A 21,930-nucleotide genomic window follows, 5' to 3' on the forward strand; every position below is an offset into this window, starting at 1 on the left:
AAACGGCCAGTCTCGTGAGCTGAGGCAGGCTGCGAATTTGGGAAGGGAAGGGGCGGCCTGAAAGGAACGTGTCCCCGGGGACGGGATGGACGATTGCTAGGCAACAGCCTGACTTTCTTGTTTCCATAGCAACAGGAGCAGGATCCCACCAACCTCTACCTGTCAAACCTGCCACTGGGCATGGACGAGGCGGAATTGGAGTCGATGCTGAAGCCCTTTGGACAAGTCATCTCCACGCGCATCCTTCGCGACGCCAGCGGTACCAGCCGGGGGGTCGGCTTTGCCAGGTCAGGAGGGCGGGCTTTCTCTGTCTACAGGCAGACTCCCTTGTGCTCCAGCCCTTGCCAGGGTCTGGCTTCTTAACTCCTGTGATCTCGCCTCACACAATGGTGGCAGCTTGCGCCGGTATGCTCCCTGAGGCAGGCGTGTCTGTGCACCTTCCCGTGCAGACATGTGCTCACTTGTCTCTGTCGCTGTGCCGCTCTGCTTTCACGGAGACCCAGAAATCACTGGCCACACAGAGGCTAGCAAGCCCACACCTGGCCGAGTCTTGACCTAGACGCCTTTGTCCAAGCGTTTGTTTCCACAAGGGCTTTTGCCCAGGGACTTGCTAGGACAAACCCTCCCTTATGTATGGAAGGTTTGCAGATATGCTGAACAAACACACGCTCCCTCACCTGGGGGAATGTTTGCATTTCCACTTATACGATGGAGGCCCTATTCCTAGGGCCTAGTGTGGATGGTTATTATTATTATTAAATTAAATTAGTTTGCCGTCCTGTACCCACAGGTCTCAGGGCAGTTCACAACATGAAGACACAATATAAAAACACAAAATACATAATAAAAATAAAAAGAGCAAGCCAATAACGCCCCCCTCCCCAACACATTTTAAAAGGGCATCTGATCTTAATCAGCCCAAAGCCGACTGGTTAAAGGGGGACGTTTTTGCCTCACACCTAAAGGTGTATAATGAAGGCTCCAGCAGAACCTCCCTGGGGAGAGCATCCCACAAACAGGGAGCCACTGCAGAGAAGGCCCTGTTCTCGTGTTGCCACCCTTTGGACATCTTGAGGAGGAGGCACACGAAGAAGGGCCTCAGAAGATGATCTCAGGGTCTGGGTAGGTTCATATGGAAAGAGGTGGTCCTTGAGGTATTGCAGTCCTGAGCCGTTTAAGGGTGTATAGGTCAAAACCAGTACTTTGAATTGGGCTCAGAAACTAATTGGTAGCCAGTGCAGTCGGACCAGGATCGGTGTAATATGGTCAAACCGTCTTGCCCCGGTGAGCAACCTGGCTGCTGAATTCTGCACTAGCTGAATTTCCAAACCGTCTTAAGAGACAGCCCTACATATAACGCATTGCAGTAATCTAACCTTGAGGTTACATAGATTTGTCTGTTTCTTGCTCTTTTGGACCACAAGGTTGTCCAAGGCTGCAGTTTTCCTTCTGAGCTGATCTAGGCATTATGTTTAACAAGAGGATCCACATCCCTATGTCTGTTTTCCCACATACCTGCAGCGGCCATATTGTTTAGCGCAGGAGTGGGAAAACTAGAGGTTGCTGGATTCCAGTTTCCATTATCTCTCCAACCATTGGGCATGCCATGGGCTGAGGTTGATGGGAGTTGGGGCCTAGCAACATCTAAGGGGCAACAGGTCCCCATCCCTGGTTTATTGCAACACGCTGTGTGACTCACAATACAGTGGTACCTCGGTTTTAGAACTGCCCTGTTTACGAACTACAGTAGTACCTCAGGTTACATATGCTTCAGGTTACATACGCTTCAGGTTACAGATGCTTCAGGTTACAGACGTTTCAGGTTACAGACTCCGCTAACCCAGAAATAGTGCTTCAGGTTAAGAACTTTGCTTCAGAATGAGAACAGAAATTGTGCGGCCGCGGTGCAGCAGCAGCAGGAGGCCCCATTAGCTAAAGTGGTGCTTCAGGTTAAGAACAATTTCAGGTTAAGAATGGACCTCCGGAACGAACTTAACCCGAGGTACCACTGTATTCAGTTTACGAACTCCGCAAAACCGGAAGTAGTGTCCTGGTTTGCGAACTTTACCTTGGTCTAAGAACGGAATCCGAACGGTGGAAGGGCACCGTTGGCGGGAGGGCTCATTAGGGAAAGCACGCCTCAGTTTAAGAATGGTTTCGGTTTAAGAACAGACTTCCGGAACGTAAACCCAAGGTACCACTGTATTGAGTTTTTCAATCAATCCCCTTTCTGCAAATGCCAAACTCACTGCAAGGTATTTGCCAGGCTGCAGAAGTACTTTTAGGCAGACAAACCCTGGTGGTCTTCATCCGCTCAGACACATCTGGCTGGACACAGCCATCTCAGTTCCCACATTCCCTGCTTCCTCTACCAGCTGGGACAGCTTCTCCTGTTCTGTCCTACAATGCCCCCTGCTGCCAGGTTTCCATTTTACACCAGATGGGGCCTGGCTCCTCCTCCTTCAACCAGCACCACCTTGCAGCTTTCTCTCACCAACATACCCAAGGGGGGCATTTTGGATTGCACCATTCCCTAAATTAGAATTAGGAATTGTACCTTGGCTACTTCATTTTCTAGCCGGCTGGTAGCACCAGACGTCATTGTTCCTGATGGGATAGGAGAGAAATTCAGATAGTTTTACACCTAATTCCAAGTTGACATCCTCCTCCAGTTTGTCCAAGCCAAATATTCTCCTGCACCCCCTTGTGGCAGGGAATGAGGAACTGCAAGTCCAGTAGCTCTTAAAAGCTAGAAGGGAATAATAATGTGTGCAGTTGTTATAGCACAGCAGTGTATAGACACATGCCAACTTTACAGCAGCTCCTTGCAGCCCTGGATTTGATGCATGTGATTGCCCGGAGATGACAGTGATTCTAGACAGGTGCTCAGTCACAAAATGGAATGAATCGCAGTAATTTGGGCTTTCCGGGCCTGTTTCAATCTTATGTCTTGAGCTCTTGGATTCAGTTTTAAAGAAATGTTCATTGGGAATGTACCACCTAAACAACTTTCCCAAGTGGAATCTGCAAGCAGAATCCTGTCTGTGGGTTAGATTCTGGTAAAGTCACATAGAGAGCCGATTCCTGTCTTAACTTTTATTTACATATGTGCTCCCTGAATCACTTTTAACAGGAGTTAGAAACTGGTTATAAGATAGAAGTGTTCTACTTAGGATTGCTAGCTCACCCCGGGCAGTTTTCCTGACAAGCAGAAATCCAACAACTAGAGATTTTCCATGTCTACACATTTCTCTTGGGGAAAGCATTACTGTTGAATTCCTCTCTCACACACAACCATTACAGGCACAGAAGCCCTGATGGGAGAAGGTGGGTGACAGCTCTTAACATCGGAATGTTCTTCCTGAAGTTTATTCGGAATCTCTTTTCTAGTAACCTGAAGCCATTGGTTCCAGTCCTACCCACTGGAACAGGAGAAGAAAACAAGCTTGCTCCACCTTCCATGTGACAGCCCTTGAGATATTTAAAAATGACTATCATATCTCCTCTCAGTCTCCTCTTTACCAGGCTTAACATACCCCAGTCCATCAAATATTTCTCCAGACCCTTGGTCATCCTGGCCACCCTGCTTTGCAAACATTCCAGCTTGTCAATATCCTTCTTAATTTGTGACACCCAAAACTGGACACAGTACTCCAGGTGTGGTCCGACCAAGGCAGAATAGAACAGTACTCTCGGACGTGAGGTTACCAGGCTGACAGCAGATAGACTGATGGACATTTGTTGGGGTTCGAAACCGGGAAGGGGGGGTGGGGCTTTGGGAATCCAAAGGGTGTACAATTATACTCTGTTTCTTTTTATTCTGTTTTGCTACTAATATAAAAATGGGGAATTCGTGGAAGGGAATTGGGGTCGACCTTAGAAAAAGATTTTAAGAATAAGTACTGATGTATAAAGACTGAGGTTTATAAGTTAAAATTGGTTAACTAAAATGAATTAAATATAATAAGGTAAAATTTGGGGACAAGAACTTGCTGAGCTAAAAATTGGAACTGGAATACAAGAAGGGGAGGTGTGGGGAAGTCAGGGAAACATGTTAATGAAAGTAAGGAATGTAAATTTTATGTGTTTTTAATTGTTTTTTCCCCCTCTATTTTTCGAAAACTTCAATAAATATCTTTTTTTTAAAAAGAATAGAACAGTACTATTACTTCTCTAGATCTGGACACTAGACTTCTGTTGATGCAACTAGAACAGCATTAGCTCCCCCTGCCTTTGTGTCACTGTTGCTTCACATCTGTAGGAATCTCAGCATGACCAGGAGCAGGCGGTCTATAACTTTGCAATAAGTGTGGCTCCTCCACTTACATTGACACCCTCCCCAGCCCAGCGTCACCAATGGTTTCTTTTCGCTTCTTCCCCCAGGATGGAGTCTACAGAAAAGTGTGAAGCTATCATCACGCACTTCAATGGCAAATATATCAAAACGCCTCCAGGGGTCCCAGGTGAGAAGCACAGTTGGCTGTGAGGGTTGAGTGCTGGGGGGAGCCTGTGTGGACTGCTCTTGTGAGGAACAGCAAGGGAGAACTCTGAGCCATTTTCTGCATGCCGCGGAGTCAAGCAATAAAGCTTTTCCAATGCTGTATTGTTTTGAATAGCATAGCATAGCATAAAGGTAAAGGGACCCCTGACCATTAGGTCCAGTCGTGACCGACTCTGGGGTTGCGGTGCTCATCTCGCTTTATTGGCCGAGGGAGCCGGCGTACAGCTTCCGGGTCATGTGGCCAGCATGACTAAGCCGCTTCTGGCGAACCAGAGCAGCGCACGGAAACGCCGTTTACCTTCCCGCAGGAGCGGTCCCTATTTACCTACTTGCACTTTGACGTGCTTTCGAACTGCTAGGTTGGCAGGAGCAGGGACCGAGCAACGGGAGCTCCCCCTGTTACGGGGATACGAACCACCAACCTTCTGATCGGCAAATCCTAGGCTCTGTGGTTTAACCCACAGCGCCACCCGCGTCCCAATAGCATAGCATAGCATTTACAGTGGTGCCCTGCAAGACGAAATTAATTCGTTCTGCGAATGTCTTCGTCTTGCAGGGTTTTTCGTCTTGCGGAGCACCGCTATTAAAGGCTTAGCGGATAAGCGGTAATTGACAGATAAGCGCCTTAGCGGCTATTAACGGCTTAGCGGATTAGCGGATAAGCGGCAATTTGCAGATAAGCGGCTTAGCGGCTTTCAGAAAAAGCAAAAAAATCGCAAGAACCCGAAAAAATTTTCGTCTTGCGAGACAACCCCATAGAAAAATTCGTCTTGCGAAGCGGCAAACAAATCGGAAAGCCCTTTCGTCTTGCGCGTTTTTCGTTTAGCGAGGCATTCGTCTAGCGGGGTACCACTGTATTATTTATACCCCGCCCATCTGGCTGGGTTTCCCCAGCCACTCTGGGCGGCTTCCAACAGAGTATTAAAATACAGTGGTCTGTTAAATATTAAAAGCTTCCTTAAAGAGGGCTGCCTTCAGATGTCTTCTAAAAGTCTGGTAGTTGTTCTTCTCTTTGACAACTGGTGAGAGGGCATTCCACAGGGCGGGTGCCACTACCAAGAAGGCCCTCTGCCTGGTTCTCTGTAACTTGGCTTCTCTCAGTGAGGGAACCGCCAGAAGGCCCTCGGCACTGGACCTCAGTGTCCGGGCAGAACGATAGGGATGGAGACGCTCCTTTAAAGCTGTTTAGGGCTTTAAAGGTCAGCACCAACACTTTGAATTCTGCTCGGCAACGTTCTGGGAGCCAAAGTAGGTCTTTCAAGAGACCTACATTGCAGTTCAGTTGGGAAACTGCGTGTCGTGATTTCCCCCTCACAAATTCTCCTTTCCTTTTGCAGCACCTCCAGATCCGTTGCTTTGCAAATTTGCTGATGGCGGTCAGAAGAAGCGCCAGAATCAGGGCAAATACGTGCAGAACGGGCGAGCCTGGCCACGGGAGAATGACACGGTAAGGGAGGGGGCAGCAGGGAATGTGGGGAGGCTGCAACAGTCAGAGACCAGTCCATTAGCCACATGTGGCAGTCAGCCCAGAGCTCAACAACCCTCTCGTATGAACATTTTGCTGCATGTGTGAAACTGCAAAAACAGAGTGATTGTCACACTCCTGGCTGGCTATTTTGTGTGGCTGGTGGACGGCCTTTGGTTTAGTGGGCTGGCCATAGGTTTTGCAGGCTTGGGGATTAGACATTCTCTTTAGGGCAGGGGTGAGGAACCTCCAGTCCACAGGCCGAACAGGGCCTGCCAGGGCTCCCCATATTTTGGAAGCTACGACCACCTGCCCTACACCTGAGATAATACACGATGTTAGCTGTGGGGCAGGTAAGAGTGGAACTTCAATTCAGAGCTTAAAGTGAGCTCATTTTGTTCCCTTGATGGAGGAAAGTGCGCTCCCACCCCCATCAGTTGATGATGAGAGTGTGCATTGATCAAGGAAGGTAAAGCTGTTTCCATTCAGTGGAAACCGCTCCTCCTTCCCAGTACTGCTCTTTGAACGTCCAGAAACCAAACAGGCAGTGCTGGGCTGTATGAAAGCCCTGCATGAGCTCTTTAAGCCTTCAATTTTTGGAGTTTTAAGGAGTATCACTACATTGGCTTTCAAAGGGCTTTCAAACAGCCCTGTGCTGTGCTTTGAAGTCCCGACAATTGGGGCTTCAAAGTGCAGGATTGGTGAACATTACTATGATGCCAGGTAATTGGCAGGGGGACACCCACCTGCCCAATTTGGCCTGCCATGGGTTGGGGAGATTAGGATCTGGCACACTGGACAGAAAAGTGTTCCTGCCCCTGCTTTTAGGGTCCTGGCTGGCTGCAGGAGTTTGAGGTGGCATCATCAGGGGTTCCACTAAGCAGAGTGAGGCTTGCAACCTGCCCCTAGGAAGGCACAGAAGCAGTTACTGATTGGTTGAGCTGGGATCATGGTGGGTCAGGAGAATGGGAGGAGCCACGTATGAACTGTCTACTATTTCCATGCAGGGTGGGATGACCTTGACCTACGACCCCACAACAGCGCTACAAAATGGGTATGTCTTCTGCTTTGCCTGTTTCTTCACATTGTAACCAAGAAATAGTTTGGTAGGCGATCTGGCCATAGCCTTCAAGGAGACCTGGCAAAATAAGATCTGCATATCTGTGAGCTTATGGGAAGGGCTGTACATTCAGCTTCCTCTGAAGCTGTTTGAAGCACTTTAACAATTTCTCCTCTGCAGGTTCTACACAACACCCTACAGCCTGGCTCCCAACAGGATGATTGCCCAGACTGCGCTCTCTCCTTATCTCCCGTCACCTGTTTCTTCCTACCAGGTACATCTCTCTTACTCTTATCCCCAGCTTTGTATGTGATCAGCACAGGCCTTGATTCAAACATCTGCTGTCATAGATCTGTTTTGGGCCTACGAGTGTGAGCCGCAAATCTGGAAGCCTTTGCTTCAAATCTCACCTCAGCCACTTATCTCACAGCCCTTTCCCCTATCAGTGATATGGGGATAATAAGACTGGCCGACTATTAAGAGCTTTTTCAAGAATTACTAAGTGAAATGTGTTACTGATAACTATCGACTTCTATTACTCTCTGTAGGTTCACAGCCCGTCATGGATGCACCATCAGTCATACCTCATGCCGCCCACGGTGAGACCCCCCTTCCTCCCATAATATCCACCTGGCGTTCTTGTCTAAGGGCATTTTATTTGCAAGTAACACCCTTTCTGTTTGGAACATAAACTTACTTGGATGATAATAATAATAATAATAATAATAATAATAATAATAATAATAATTATTTTTATTTATACCCCGCCCTCCCCAGCCAAGGCCGGGCTCAGGGCGGCTAACAAGCAATAATAAAAACAAGTTGAATGAATACAATTTAAAAACAAGATTAAAATACAACATTAAAATATTGAAACATTAAAAAATTAAATGCAGCCTCATCACAGGAGAAAGGAAAAAGAAAAAAGAAAGAGGGGGAGGGAATCAAACTGGCTCCAAGCCAAAGGCCAGGCAGAACAACTCTGTCTTACAGGCCCTGCGGAAAGAAATCAGATCCTGCAGGGCCCTGGTCTCATGAGGCAGAGCGTTCCACCAGGGGCCAGTGTTGAAAAGGCCCTGGCTCTGGTTGAAGCTAATCTAACTTCCTTAGGGCCCGGGACCACTAGGGTGTTGCTATTTATGGACCTTGAGGCTCTCCGTGGGGCATACCGGGAGAGGCAGTCCCGTAGGTACAAGGGTCCTAGGCCGTGAATGCAGAGCAGAAGAGCCAGTTTAAAATTAAACGTTTGTGAAGTTTGTCCAGTTCTGGTCCAGGATATTAGATGACACCCCCCTTCCCCAAGGCTGGCTAGGTATCCTCTGCACCCAGAAAACTGAGGGCACCATGATGAATGTAGAGAAAACTTCACCCCTGGCTTGCAGCCAGCATACGCCACCTAATTATTTTACATCACAGAGGCTTCTTCTGACTTCACTTCCTTTGTAATAATAATAATAATAATAATAATAATAATAATAATAATAATAATACCCCACCCATCTAACTGGGTTTCCCCAGCCACTCTGGGCAGCTCCCAACAGAATATTAAAAACACGATAAAACATCAAACATTCAAAACTTCCCTAAACAGGGCTGCCTTCAGATGTCTTTTAAAAGTCAGACAATTGTTTATTTCCTTGACATCTGATGGGAGGGCGTTCCACAGGGCGGGCGCCACTACCAAGAAGGCCCTCTGCCTGGTTCCCTGTAACCTCTCTTCTCACAGTGAGGGAACTGCCAGAAGGCCCTTGGAGCTGAACTTCAGTGTCCGGGCTGAACGATGGGGGTAGAGACATTCCTTCAGGTATACTGGGCCGAGGCCGTTTAGGGCTTTAAAGGTCAGCACCAACACTTTGAATTGTGCTCAGAAACATACTGGGAGCCAATGTAGGTCTTTCAAGACCGGTGTTATGTGGTCTCGGCGGCTGCTCCCAGTCACCAGTCTAGCTGCCGCATTCTGGGTTAATTGCAGTTTCCGGGCCACCTTCAAAGGTAGCGCCACCTTTAACTACTGCCAGTGTCTCCTCTGCCATGAGTTATTCCAGGCCCTTTATGGACACTTCCCTCCCTCCATTACCTTATTCCCACAATTTTTTTCTTTAACCCCTCTCTCTCTCTCTCTCTCTCTCTCTCTCTCTCTCTCTCTCTCTCTCATTGTTGCTAAGCAGGGCACAGTGCTGACACCTACCATGGACCATGCGATCTCCATCCAGCCCACTTCCATGATGGGGCCCCTAACTCAGCAGCTGGGCCACCTGTCCCTCAGCAGTGCTGGCACGGTAAGTGTCTGCTTCCTCCTCTACCCTTCCGCCTTCTCAGAGGGGCTTTTGCCCTCGTCTCCTGCGCCTTTTTGACGCCTCCTCTCCCTCCGTCCCACTAGTACATGCCAGCAGCAGCAGCTATGCAAGGAGCCTACATCCCCCAGTACACACCTGTGCCTTCCTCTAGTGTCGCAGTTGAGGTAAGAGGCCCTTTTGTTATTTCTGCCTAAGTTGGGGGTGCATGCCAGGCACCAATATACAGTGGTACCTCGGGTTACATATGCTTCAGGTTACATACACTTCAGGTTACAGACTCCGCTAACTCAGAAAAAGCACCTCGGGTTAAGAACTTTGCTTCAGGATGAGAACAGAAATCGTGCTCTGGCAGCGCGGCAGCAGCAGGAGGCCCCATGAGCTAAAGTGGTGCTTCAGATTAAGAACAGTTTCAGGTTAAGAACGGACCTCCGGAACGAATTAAGTACTTAACCCGAGGTACCACTGTATCACACACACACACACACACACACACACAAACACACACACACACCACAGCTGGGGACTTTTTTATTATTACTGATCATTATTATAAACGTTATTTCTAGACCATTCTTCATCTGACAATTGCAGGGCAGAATCCTACACAAAATACTATACAGTGGTACCTCGGGTTACATACGCTTCAGGTTACATACACTTCAGGTTACACACTCCGCTAACCCAGAAATAGTGCTTCAGGTTAAGAACTTTGCTTCAGGATAAGAACAGAAATCGGGCTCCGGCGGTGCAGCGGCAGCAGGAGGCCCCATTAGCTAAAGTGGTGCTTCAGGTTAAGAACAGTTTCAGGTTAAGAACGGACCTCCGGAACGAATTAAGTACTTAACCCGAGGTACCACTGTACTGCAAAATACATAGTACAGTCACACCTTGGATCTTGAACACCTTGGCTCCCAAACAAATTGGCTCCCGAATCATCAGAACCTGGAAGTGATTGTTCCAGTTTGTGAACGTTCTTTGGAACCTGGACGTCTGACGGGGCTTCCGCGGCTTCCGATTGGCTGCAGGAGCTTCCTGCAGCCAATCAGAAGCCGTGCTTTGGAACCTGGACGTCTGACGGGGCTTCCGCGGCTTCCGATTGGCTGCAGGAGCTTCCTGCAGCCAATCAGAAGCCGTGCTTTGATTTACGAACGTTTTGGAAGTTGAACGGGCTTCTGGAACGGATTCCATTCAACTTCCAAGTATTCCACAGCAGGCACCATCACAGTCAATTCTGAATATTCTGGAAGAAGCTGAATGCGGTGCACTAGGTCACTTTCTTCCAGAAACCAGGATGGGGGAGAAAAAAGTGCTTTCAAAAGATGACTAAAGGCAATACTGGCCAGTCAACTCTCTAATAGGAAGTAGTTCTGTAATTGCTGTGATGGCTTTGTTCTGGGTGCCTATAACAGGCATGGCCAACAGGGCCTCCCCACTCATTTTAAAGCCCAGGTCGGATGTACTGGGAGAGGCTGTCTGCCATGTACAGTCATACCTCGGGTTAAAGACGCTTCGGGTTAAATCTTTTCAGGTTGCGTCCCACAGCGACCCAGAAGTAATGGAACGAGTTACTTCCGGGTTTTGCCGCTCGCGCATGCGCAGATGCTCAAAATGGTGTCACGCGCATGCGCAGAAGTGGCAAATTGCGACCCGCGCACACACAGACACAGGTTGTGTTCTGCTCAGGTTGCGAACGGGGCTCTGGAACGGATCCCGTTCGCAACCAGAGATACCACTCTAGGCTGTTTGCATCTTTAGACAACTGAAGTCAAAACTTTAAATCAGTCCCAGGAACCAGGGCCACTCCTGAAAGATTCCACTTTGGGACATCGTATAGCAGGTATGGCAAACCTCTGGCCCTGCCAGGACTCTTAATTTGCCCCACAAAGTTACTATCCCCCATCCAGGAACACACCTGTCACTCACCTGACAGATGAAAGTGTGGCTGGCATAAGCCACCATTATACATGGGGCAAGCTTTGCTCCTGGGGTTGGATCCACGCAGGAACCCACTAGCATTCATTGCCAAATTTAAAGGCTGCTAAGCGCAAGACATGCTCGCAAAGGAACAGTTGGGAGCGCAGGCTCCTGGTTGCCCCTTTACCAGTGCTGCTTGCGTTTAGCCCTAAACGGCCTAGGTCCAGTATACCTGAAGGAGCGTCTCCACCCCCATCGTTCTGCCCGGACACTGAGGTCCTGTGCTGAGGGCCTTCTGGTGGTTCCCCCACTGCAAGAAGCCAAGTTACAGGGAACCAGGCAGAGGGCCTTCTTGGTAGTGGCACCCACCCTGTGGAACGCCCTCCCACCAGATGTCAAAGAGAAGAACAACTACCAGACTTTTAGAAGACATCTGATGGCAGCCCTGTTTAGGGAAGCTGTTAATGTTTAATAGGTTATTGTATTTTAATGTTCTGTTGGAAGCTGCCCAGAGTGGCTGGGGAAACCCTGCTGGATGGGCGGGGTATAAATAATAAGTGTTGCTGCTTTGACAAGTGTTGCTGCTTTGTCAAGGCATGCTGCTTTGACAAGGGGTTGGGTCCACCTGCTGTTGTGTGAGGTCATGTGATTGGCAGCCCTGCTGTCAAATGTGATTCATGAAGGGTAGACCACAGTTGCATCCAGCCCACCAACCAAAAAGGGGTTCCCCGCCCCTGCCGTAAAGTAACCGAGCTGCAGCATTCGACGCTAGTTTCTGCTCCTGGTTTGCTTAGAACACAGTGCAGTAATCCAATCCTGAGATTATCAGAGAGTGGATTATAGTGGCCCGGCTATCTTAGCCTAAGAACAGCTGTAGGGATGAGGCACCTGTTTGTGTTTAAAACAGGCAAGTGGGTGGATGGGAGGGAGGAATCCAGTGTGTATACACACCCAGGGCTTTTTCCCCCAGCCAGAACTTGCAGGAACTCAGTTCTGGCCCCTGTCAGGTGGATGCCATTGACATTCTATGAGAACAAGGGAGAAGTTCACTGCAAACTCCGGTACCTCTTTTCTAGAAAAATAACACTATATACACCATATGTTTAAGGCACATTTAAGCACCCTCTTCTGAAACAATCTTAGGATCTGCACAAAGCTACCATTTCAGCACCCTTAACAAACTGCAGTTCCCTGGGGAGAGAGCGAGAGAGAGAGAGAGAGTGCGCACACACGCATGCTTTAAATGATGGTATGTACACAGCCCAGGCCTAGACCCCAACCACCGTGTTCGAAGGCATGATAAATAAATATTGCACGCATGAGAAATAAATCTAGTTCCTGATCCCACTGCCAAAATGGTCTGGCCTGTTTGGAGCTTTGTGAAACCATCTTCCTCCCCACTACTGCCCTCTGGCTTTAGGAGATATAAAGTACAGTGGTGCCTCGAGATGCGAACGGGATCCGTTCTGGAGCCCCGTTCGCATCCTGAACAGAACGTAAGACGCGACTGCGCGTGCCATGTTTCGATGCTTCTGCACATGCGCGTGATGTCATTCTGACCGTCTGCGCATGCGCGAGCGGCGAAACCCGAAAATGCTTATCCTGAAGCGTATTTATCCCGAGGTGTGGCTGTATTGTTCTACTGAACCATTTTAAGTTGGGGTAGGACTTTGGTTTCCAACTACTGTTTAACAAGGATCATCTTTGTAGAGGGGGCAGCAAGATCACCTGGCCCGCTGACTGCTCATTTCCATGCGAGTAGAGGCCTGGCCAAAGGGCCCTTTAACCCTCTCTTGCCAAGCAACAAAGGCGGTGTCAACATTTCTCTGCTTACAGGCCTTAGCAGCAAACTCCTGTGTGTGTGTGCAAGAGGAGGAAGATTAGAGAGAGCCGCCGAAAAACACAATAAGGGAAGTGAGGGGATGGGGTGGAGAGCAAGGCTACACTAGGAGATTGTCACAAGCTGTTTGGACACAATTGTGAGAGGCACCAGCTGGGGAACCCCCAAGGGAAGAAGGCTCAGAGCCCTGGGATTGGTGGTGGGACAACAATGAGTTGTCAGAAGGACAAGACTAGGAGAAGGAGGAGCTGGCAACCGAAGACGCAACAGGGCTCAATGAACAGGGAGAGTCTGTAGCCGAGAGAAGTCCAGAATTAGAGGCAGAAGGTGAAGCAGGAGGGAAGCCAAGAGGCAAAGATGAGACAGGCTAGTGAAGAGTCCTGGGGTCTCCAGCTTTTGCTGCAATGAGCTCCTCTCCCCGCTGGTCTCCCAGAACCAGGAGAGGCGTGAAAAGGGCAGAGGCGAAGTTCACTTCGTGCAGGCACAGTCTCAGATTGCTTGGGGGAAACTCTGGAGAGGAGGGGACTTAGGCAGCTGGGGGGGAGGTGGGGACCTCCAGTCTCCCCAGCTGCTTCATGGGGGCAAGACCTATCAGAGATGAGTCGCTGCGCACATTAGGCCTGACACACCCGTGCAGATCCAACTCCGCCTTGCTTAAGTTGGTGGACCTGATAGGTTCCGGAGGAAACGTGTTGTTGTTGTTTAGTCGTTTAGTCGTGTCCGACTCTTCGTGACCCCCTGGACCAGAGCACGCCAGGCACTTCTGTCTTCCACTGCCTCCCGCAGTTTGGCCAAACTCATGCTAGTAGCTTCGAGAACACTATCCAACCATCTCGTCCTCTGCCGTCGCCTTCTCCTTGTGCCCTCCATCTTTCCCAACATCAGGGTCTTTTCCAGGGAGTCTTCTCTTCTCATGAGGTGGCCAAAGTCTTGGAGCCTCAGCTTCAGGATCTGTCCTTCCAGTGAGCACTCAGGGCTGATTTCCTTCAGAATGGAGAGGTTTGATCTTCTTGCAGTCCACGGGACTCTCAAGAGTCTCCTCCAGCACCATAATTCAAAAGCATCAATTCTTTGGCGATCAGCCTTCTTGATGGTCCAGCTCTCACTTCCATACATCACTACTGGGAAAACCATAGCTTTTACTATACGGACCTTTGTTGGCAAGGTGATGTCTCTGCTTTTTAAGATGCTGTCTAAGACGCTGTGTTTTGTCACAGGAGAACAGTGGCCAGCAGAGCCATGTGACAGTGGAGTCCCCATCGGATCACGCTGCCTATTCGTACCAGTACAACAAGTAACAACAGGTAAGGTGGAAGTGGGGAGGCATTGTGTGGGGCGTGGAAGGACAGCTCCATCTCTCCCAGAGGGCCAAAGCAACATTCCTCTAAGGCTTGGTTATCAGCCAGTTCCAGGAGGGCTGGGGATGGTGCCAGAGGCTGGACCACTTCGACTTGACCCCGGGGCCACAAGCACAGCAGGGGCCAACTCAGGCTAGCACCCGCCCTCGTAATCACCTCCATTTTCCATCCTTCTAGCACCATCGAGCAGCTCAGCTCTGAGCAATCACTTCGAGGGAGACAACTTTTATTTTTGTTTAATTTGTGCTGCGTTTAGAAGATGGAACCATATTTTTTTTCCTGCAAAGAAAAAAGGTTGTTTTTGTTTTTGTTGTTTTGTTTTTTAAAAAAGGAAATAACCGCAATAGACTTTTGACACCGAGGAACCAAAGGAGGTTAGTGTGGGGGTGGAAAGGCTATGGCCCCCCGACCCTTAGATGTACAGATGGACTAAGGACTATTTTAATACAAGGAAAACATTTTTGTGTGTGCGTGTGCGTGTGTTTGCGCGTTAATTTTCTTGTTAACAGCAAAGTCAAACGCTTTGGATGCCACAAAATTCCCCAGAGAAGAACAATTGTTATTGTTTATTTTTTTCCTCGCTCTCTTTTTTTGGAAAGATGGCTCTCCAACTCTGGGAGGAATTTTTTTGCTCCTTTGAATTTGTTTTGTTTTATTTTCTTTGGTCATTTAAAAGATTTTTTAAAGGACAAATATGCAAAAGTGTTTGAATATTTTTTGTTGTTTTATAAGAAAAAAAAATGCTCTGAGAAAGCCCCACCTCGCAGCTGTTAGGAAAAAAAAATCAATGCAGACTTCTTCTTTTCTTCTTCCTTGGGGTGGGAGTGGGGAGGGAGTGGGGATTTTGCTTTGAAAGGATTATTTTATTATTTCAAGAGGGTAATTTTTTTTTTCTAAAAAAGACAAATTTACAAAAAAACAAAAAAGGAAACCTACAAAAAAAATCTACAAAAAAGGAAAACTACAAAAAAAAAAAATGAACTTTTGACGGCAGCAAGAGGGGCTTGCGTAAAAACTTGTCAAGTTGGAGGGAGATGAAGTGGCTGGTGGCTTTTCATGAACGGACTATTTTGCGGGGGGCAAAAGTTCTGCCCCAGCTGAGAAAGAGAGAGAGAGAGAGAGAAAAAGAAAGAAAGAAAGTTTGCTCCAGACCTCGATTTCTGCCCTCTGCCCTGTCCAATGGGACCGGTTCTTGCTGGATTGCTTTGGACTCTGTTTTGAGCTTCTGCGCAGACCCTTCTTTGCTTCCACACGGACTTCCCCCCTCGCCCGCCCTGCTCTGGATCAGGGGAACAATAAACTGATTGAGGAACCCGCTGCCCCGTGATGTGTCGTCGCTTCCGGACTCTTGGACACTGAATGGACGTGTTGCCAGCAACAGTGCTTCGCCCTCCTGCCCTCTCCTGCCCCACCTCCCAACCCCCCCTTGGGACACACACACACAGTGCCTTCTGCTGCCTGCGGTCCGGACTGTGCTGCCGTATGCCCCCCTCCGACTCCTGCATGCCTGTCAAACCCAGGTGCACACAGCCTCTCTCTTTTCTTGGTAAACCAGTTGGGGGCGCAGAGGTCGATGCTTCCAGCTGGCAGGGGGGGATTTGGGGGGGGCGGGGAGGTCTGTTCCGGTTGCTTTAAAAAAAACCACACACAAAACAGGGAGCATCTTGCACCTTGCAGGGGATGGCTGCGTTCCCCTCCCCCACCTCGAAACGGATATCCTAGTTACTATGCACGTTTCCCTTCCTCACCCCCCCCCCAAAAAAAACCAAGCCCTTGGTTGCTGGCTCCCCAGATTCGCAATAGCAGGAGACTATGTGCAATAATCCAGCCCTTCCTACAGCGCGTTTCCCTGGAGAGCCTTTCAAAGGTACCAAGTGCTTTAGACCACCTCTGCATGTTTTCTCTCCGTTTTCTCCCCCCCCCAAAAAACCCCCCGCTTTCTCCCAACCAGATGGTGCTAAAAGACTTATCCTCTCTTCCACCATAAAATCAGCCCAGCTGGCATGAAGCTGACCCTCTCCACCTTGTTTTTAGACGTTGCTTCCCGCCTCCCACCCCACCCTCCAGATGTGATCATGAGAAACCTTTTCCCCCTCCTCCTTTCTTGATGCCCAACTCATACCTTTGACGAAATAGCTCTTATGCAGCTGACAATCAGGGAGGACTTAATTGCAGAGGCCATACGGGTGTCATGTGAGCCAGGGATTGAGAGCGTGGAAGTGTGTGTGTGTGTGTGTGTGTGTGTGTGTGTGTGTGTGTGTTTGTATGTATGCACAGCACATGTAGGATGGCATTGGGAGAAGGTATCCCTGCAGAACTGCGCTTTTCCCCCTTTGTTTTTAATTTTGCATTTCTCAGGACATTGGTATTTTCTTTTCTTTTTAAAGGATTAGTACTTTGTCCTGACTGTTGTGGGATCAGGTTTTCCTCCCTAACAGGAGTGTTTGAGGTTTTTGGAAAGATAAGGGTTCAGTACACCCAGCCGCCTTGCATAGCTCCTAAGTCATACGCTTCTTTGTTGTCTGTCCTCCTCAGCCACGCCCCCCCCCAAATTTGCACCCATAATTGGTGGCAACGCAGGACTGAGGCACCCCCATTTAATACCTCAGATATCGGCAAGGGAGAGGTCTCTGTATAAGCAAGCAGAATCGCTGCTTGTAACATCAGTCGATTCCCAGAAAGCTGTTTTTGTGCCCCTTCTCCGGCCTGGAGCTTAGACTGAATCAAATTCAGCTGACAATTTACCCCAAGGTGCTGAGCTAAACTGAAGTGCCTTCATTTGGGCAGAGGGCCCCCACTCACCTTCATCGCTGAAAGCTTTTCGGCAGGGGCTAAACTGACTTCTGCAAGGTGAGGCCTAACAGCCGGCTGAGTAGGGGAAGAGATTTAGGCCAAAATTAATCAGCAAAAGGTGTCTTGTGTTTCTGTTGAACTTTGCCTGTCACAATATTCCACTCAAATGGCCAAAAGGGCACCGCACCATAGAGATATGGGTGCAGAACAACTCCCCCCCTACGCACATCATCATCCTGTTACCCAAGTGGCAGTTTCCAGGAAATGAGAGCTGGTTGTCTTATTTTTTCGCAACTCGGTCTTTACTTCATTTGGGTGCCAGCAGACCACAGCATTCAAAAAAGTAGTTTCGGTGTAGCACATGACACACCCAACTTGTGCCAGCCACAGCAGTTCCTTAGATCAGGCTGTAAAAAGATTCGGGCTCAATTAATTGGTTTTCTAGTGTGCTTTAAATCTGGACAGCAACCCAAATAATACTTTTGGTCTGCACCAACATTTCCATTCTTGCACCAGATTTCCTGATATCCCACTCCCACCGCCAAAAATGAAATACATTGCACAGCATCAGAAGACACTTTCCAAGTTTTTGGCTGAGTCCTCTATGCAATCCCTCTGGATCACACTGATCCATTAGGAAGTTTTGTTTGGATTGACACGGCTAGAAGCTTCACAGGAGCACTTCTGCCACTGCCGTTAATTTTAATACAGCTTACGCAGGATAATTTCCTTGCGGGTTCTGCTTGTCCAACATGATCAGATGTGTTGGGATTTCAGGCAAATGGTAGTACGTAACTGCTTAGAGAATCCCAGGTTTTGAAAAAAGGAGCATGGAGATTTGTGAAAACAGTATATTGAGCCTTCCCTTAGATTTACGTCTGATTTATTGCATACCAAGAACCAATTAAGTATGTGAGCGTGAAATTATGTTCCCCTCCTATATTGGTTATTTTAATCACCGTTTTATATAAGGCTTCTGATAACAAAGTTTTAATGGATCAACTCGGATAAATTAGCAAAGCTTGAAATACACTAGATATAGACATTCGATGCTGGTGGCCAAGGATGTGATTTATTCAGCCCATGTAGGTAAGATGCACGTGGACATGTAAAAGTCTTGATCATCTTCCAAAGCATGTCCTTAGAACTAAATTGTAACAATGGTTCAATGCAAACATAATGTTTAAACATGGTTCGCATTAACCATGGCTTGCTGCCACCTCTGATTAGTATTTCAGAATATACTGAAACCATGATTAGCTTCTGTTAACCTGCCCCTGGAGGGCATGTATATAATAAGACACCAGCAAGATCTGCTTGCCATCTTGCAGGCCGAAGGATGGAGAAACTGTCTTAACCATGGTTTGCTCAGTGCAGAAAGAACATTTAACCATGGTTTAAGAAGTCAGATTTAACCATGGTTTAAGAAGTCAGATTTAACCATGGTTTAGGAAGTCAGTAACACTTAAACCATGGTTAAGGAAAACAAACCCCACTCAAAACATGATGTCTGTATGGGACTCCCACTATCCCTTTTTTCAGCTTAATTCCGTTTCGATTATGACCCTGCTCTGGTTCCACCTCTGCAGTGCTAGCAAAATATAAAACAAAGAAATAAACTCAGTCCAGCAAAAGTTAGTTGTAGCCAAAGGTTCAATCCTCTAGGTCCCATGAATTCAGTAAGTCAAGATGCATAAGATTCTGTTTAGGGAAATAAGGAATACAGCGAAGTCTGACAGCTCCATCAAGGGAGCTCCATGCATGGAAACAGCATTGTGAAGTGCGTAGGGATGCAGTTGCAGATATTAATCTAGATGTACACCTGGATGCAATATTTATCTGGGTCTTACTGAACTGGCTGGATGTGTTCATTGTGCATAGGAATGCATATGCGCCTGAAGCTGCCCAATTGCCATTTGTGACTAGTTCTCTATAACAAGAGCTGGTTTGGAAGCAAGGAATTCCCGGTATATCATGGATACAAATACTTCAGTGCTGGTTTCAGAGTGACTGTGCATCACCCTCCATGAAATAATTTCTGCTTTCAAACCGGGAACTGCAGTCTTAAGCCTTCCTGGTGGGGTTGCTGTGCCCACCACAGATTTCGTGGATTGCGAATCTTTTCGGGATTAAATTCCAGTTCAGAAAGGAGTGCATTTTGGAATGTTGTGGGAATGGTCTTTTCAAGGTGTGTGCCTGTGTTTCATGGCTGGCATACAGCTATATTATTAAATAAGTTTCATTTCCCAAAACTGAGGTTGACCTCCATCTCGGCAGTAGCTAACGTTGCAATGTTTTCCTAGGCTAGTTGCATTTTACTTCTGCGTTCCTTCATCTCTCTCACTGCCCTGAAAGACTCGGCTTTACTATAGGGTCAGCATTTCACAGGCCGTATCCGTCTTATGCTAGGGACTCCAATCTATTTGCGGAAAGTCTCTCTGCATTTGTTCAAGAGGAGCTGCCGTGGGAAGCCAGCAGCACAAAACTTAACAGACGCCATACAGCAACACACCTGGCAACCCTCTACAAATCTCTTCCATCCAGGTTTGAGTGCAGGATTCTGCACGTACGAGCCGTCCTAAGCCACTGCCCCAGTTTTCTGGATCGGGGAAAATTGCTTAGCTGTTGCCCATGCTTCCTTCTCATCCTTAAAAAATAGTTGTTTGGCAGACTTGTTTCATTTGCTTTCTCCTCTGGTGTGTTTAAGAGCTCCCTCTATTCTAGCCTCCCCACTCCCCCCCGGTCAGCCGCTCTCTCATTTGGACTAGGAGGTAGCTCTTGGTGGAAGTGGGGTGAGAGGAGGGAACGCAAAGGAAGGGAAGCGTTTGAGTCCCATTTTGCATCAAGGCAGCCTTTGGGACTGGAGACGTTATTTGTGTTTGTCAAAACCCAGCAGAGGAGGACAGGAGCAGCCTCGACCTAAGCGTTCATGCCGATGTCCCTACCTCTTCTTTGCCACATTTTTCTTTTGTTTGCCAAAGATATAAACAAAGTCTCCCAGGGCTAACCTGGTGCCACTCTGTGTTTTTTAAAAGAACAAAAATGGAGTGCGGTTTCTACCCAAGCTGAGTCTTAAGCCAGATGCAGCTGTCTATTAAGGCCCGGTCCCATGCAGAAAGGAAGCAAGGACTGGTTTAAGAACAGCAAGTAACACAAGACGCGAGAGGGAGGCCGAGGGTAGAGGTAGCAAAGGCAAGGGAGAGATTGTGGCCAGGGCTGGGTGGGTAAGGAGAAAGGAAAGGGTGTAAAGGGAAGAATTAGGGTATGCGTAAGGCTGGATGCTAATGCAGTGTGAGAGAAAGTAAGATTGCAGTGGAGGAAAGGTGGACGTGCACAGACCTGAGAGATTGTGTGCTGATGGCCCAGATAGAGACCCTTCACTTCGCCACTGCAAAGCTTACCCATGCTCTTAAGCCCTGTTCTCACTCCCCACACCTTCACTAAAGCACTTCCTAGCTTTTCTTTTCTTGAGGGGGACACCTACGACAGACAAACGAGTCATGGCATTTGGGGCCCTTTGACCCCATCGTCCCAGGTCTGGAAGGAGGGTTAGCAGTTAGGAGAAACATCCGAGAATATCCTCCACGGGCTGCAGAGACCAGCCGTCGAATGGCACAGCTCATCCCCCCCCCCTCTGACCACGCCAGCTCCTAACTGCTAGGAAGGCTCCTGGCTGCTTTCGTGGAGCACCTTTGCTTTAAGCAAATCTGTGGCTTTCTCATGAGCAAAGTCGCGGTCTGAGCTTTCTGCTCACATCCTCATCGCTCCTTCCTACACTCTGGGAATCGACCGCTGCACAAAAGCATGATTTGCAAGCGTGCATGTGTAGCATAGGGACCGAAGGCAAAAAAAAGAGCAAAAACCCTGGGCCCTAGGAGCATGGACCTCTGAGCTGCTAGATTTTTTTCTTTTAATCTTGTGCCTTGATTTCCCCTATCCCATTCTGCCAGTGGGGGGAACCAGTCCCTGCACTTTAAACTTCCAGTCTAGGAAAGGCCTCTCCCGACCTGCTCCTTCCCCACTTTGTGAATGAACGACCTTGCAGCCTTGTCCCACTCTATGCCCAACAAGGCCTCTGTGCTCTTCTCTGGCCCAGCTTCCCTCTGCACAAACCAGCCCACCCCCCTTGTTGTCATCTCCTGCATCACGCTTGCCCCCCCCCCCAGCCGTCCCACCATGCTGGAAGAGGAAGAGGAAGCAGCTGGCTGCCTCAAGAGACCTAGTAGAGTAGACTGTAGATGATCCTCAAAACCTTTGTCTCTCCTAAATGCTGGTATCTTTTTTTATTAAAACAAAAACAAGCTCCACCATCCAAAACTCTTTGCCTGCCGATTCCATGCTTGCATCAAAACCCCGTCCTCCTTGGAAGTCGTTGGTGCTATTTGGGGGAAGAAAATAAAATAAACCCGGTTCAGAACGTCCCTCCATTTTTATGCACACCAGTTCCAGTTTTCTTTTTTTGTCATTCTTAGCTACACATCTACCTCACATGTACTTGCAGTTCATTTGTACATCCTGAACCGGCAAACTGCACCTTCTCCAGGGGGGGGGGGCGAGTTCCCCCACCTCACCCTTAGAAAACCCTCTGGGCTCCTCTGCTTTCTGGGTGGGTGGAAGAGAAATGTTTGTCTTTAAAAAAAAAATTAATAACCCCCGTGTTGCTGCTAATTACTGGAGAGTTTTGTTAAGATGTACCACATTT

At 48.3% G+C, this 21,930-nt stretch overlaps 1 protein-coding gene across 1 annotated transcript in view; it reads left to right on the forward strand.

The window, feature by feature from the left end:
* Positions 1-16,189, forward strand: part of RBMS2 (RNA binding motif single stranded interacting protein 2) — a 77,744-nt gene extending 61,555 nt beyond the window's left edge. The window contains exons 5-14 of the mRNA XM_053375039.1: positions 130-287; positions 4,384-4,463; positions 5,839-5,948; positions 6,974-7,020; positions 7,207-7,300; positions 7,575-7,625; positions 9,195-9,305; positions 9,407-9,487; positions 14,295-14,381; positions 14,613-16,189. Coding sequence (XP_053231014.1) covers positions 130-287; positions 4,384-4,463; positions 5,839-5,948; positions 6,974-7,020; positions 7,207-7,300; positions 7,575-7,625; positions 9,195-9,305; positions 9,407-9,487; positions 14,295-14,375 — 813 coding nt within the window. The 3' untranslated portion in view covers positions 14,376-14,381; positions 14,613-16,189. The remainder of the gene's footprint in view (positions 1-129; positions 288-4,383; positions 4,464-5,838; positions 5,949-6,973; positions 7,021-7,206; positions 7,301-7,574; positions 7,626-9,194; positions 9,306-9,406; positions 9,488-14,294; positions 14,382-14,612) is intronic.
* The last annotated feature ends 5,741 nt before the right edge of the window (positions 16,190-21,930 follow it).

This window comes from Podarcis raffonei, chromosome 2, assembly GCF_027172205.1.
Source record: "Podarcis raffonei isolate rPodRaf1 chromosome 2, rPodRaf1.pri, whole genome shotgun sequence".
NCBI lineage: Eukaryota > Metazoa > Chordata > Lepidosauria > Squamata > Lacertidae > Podarcis > Podarcis raffonei.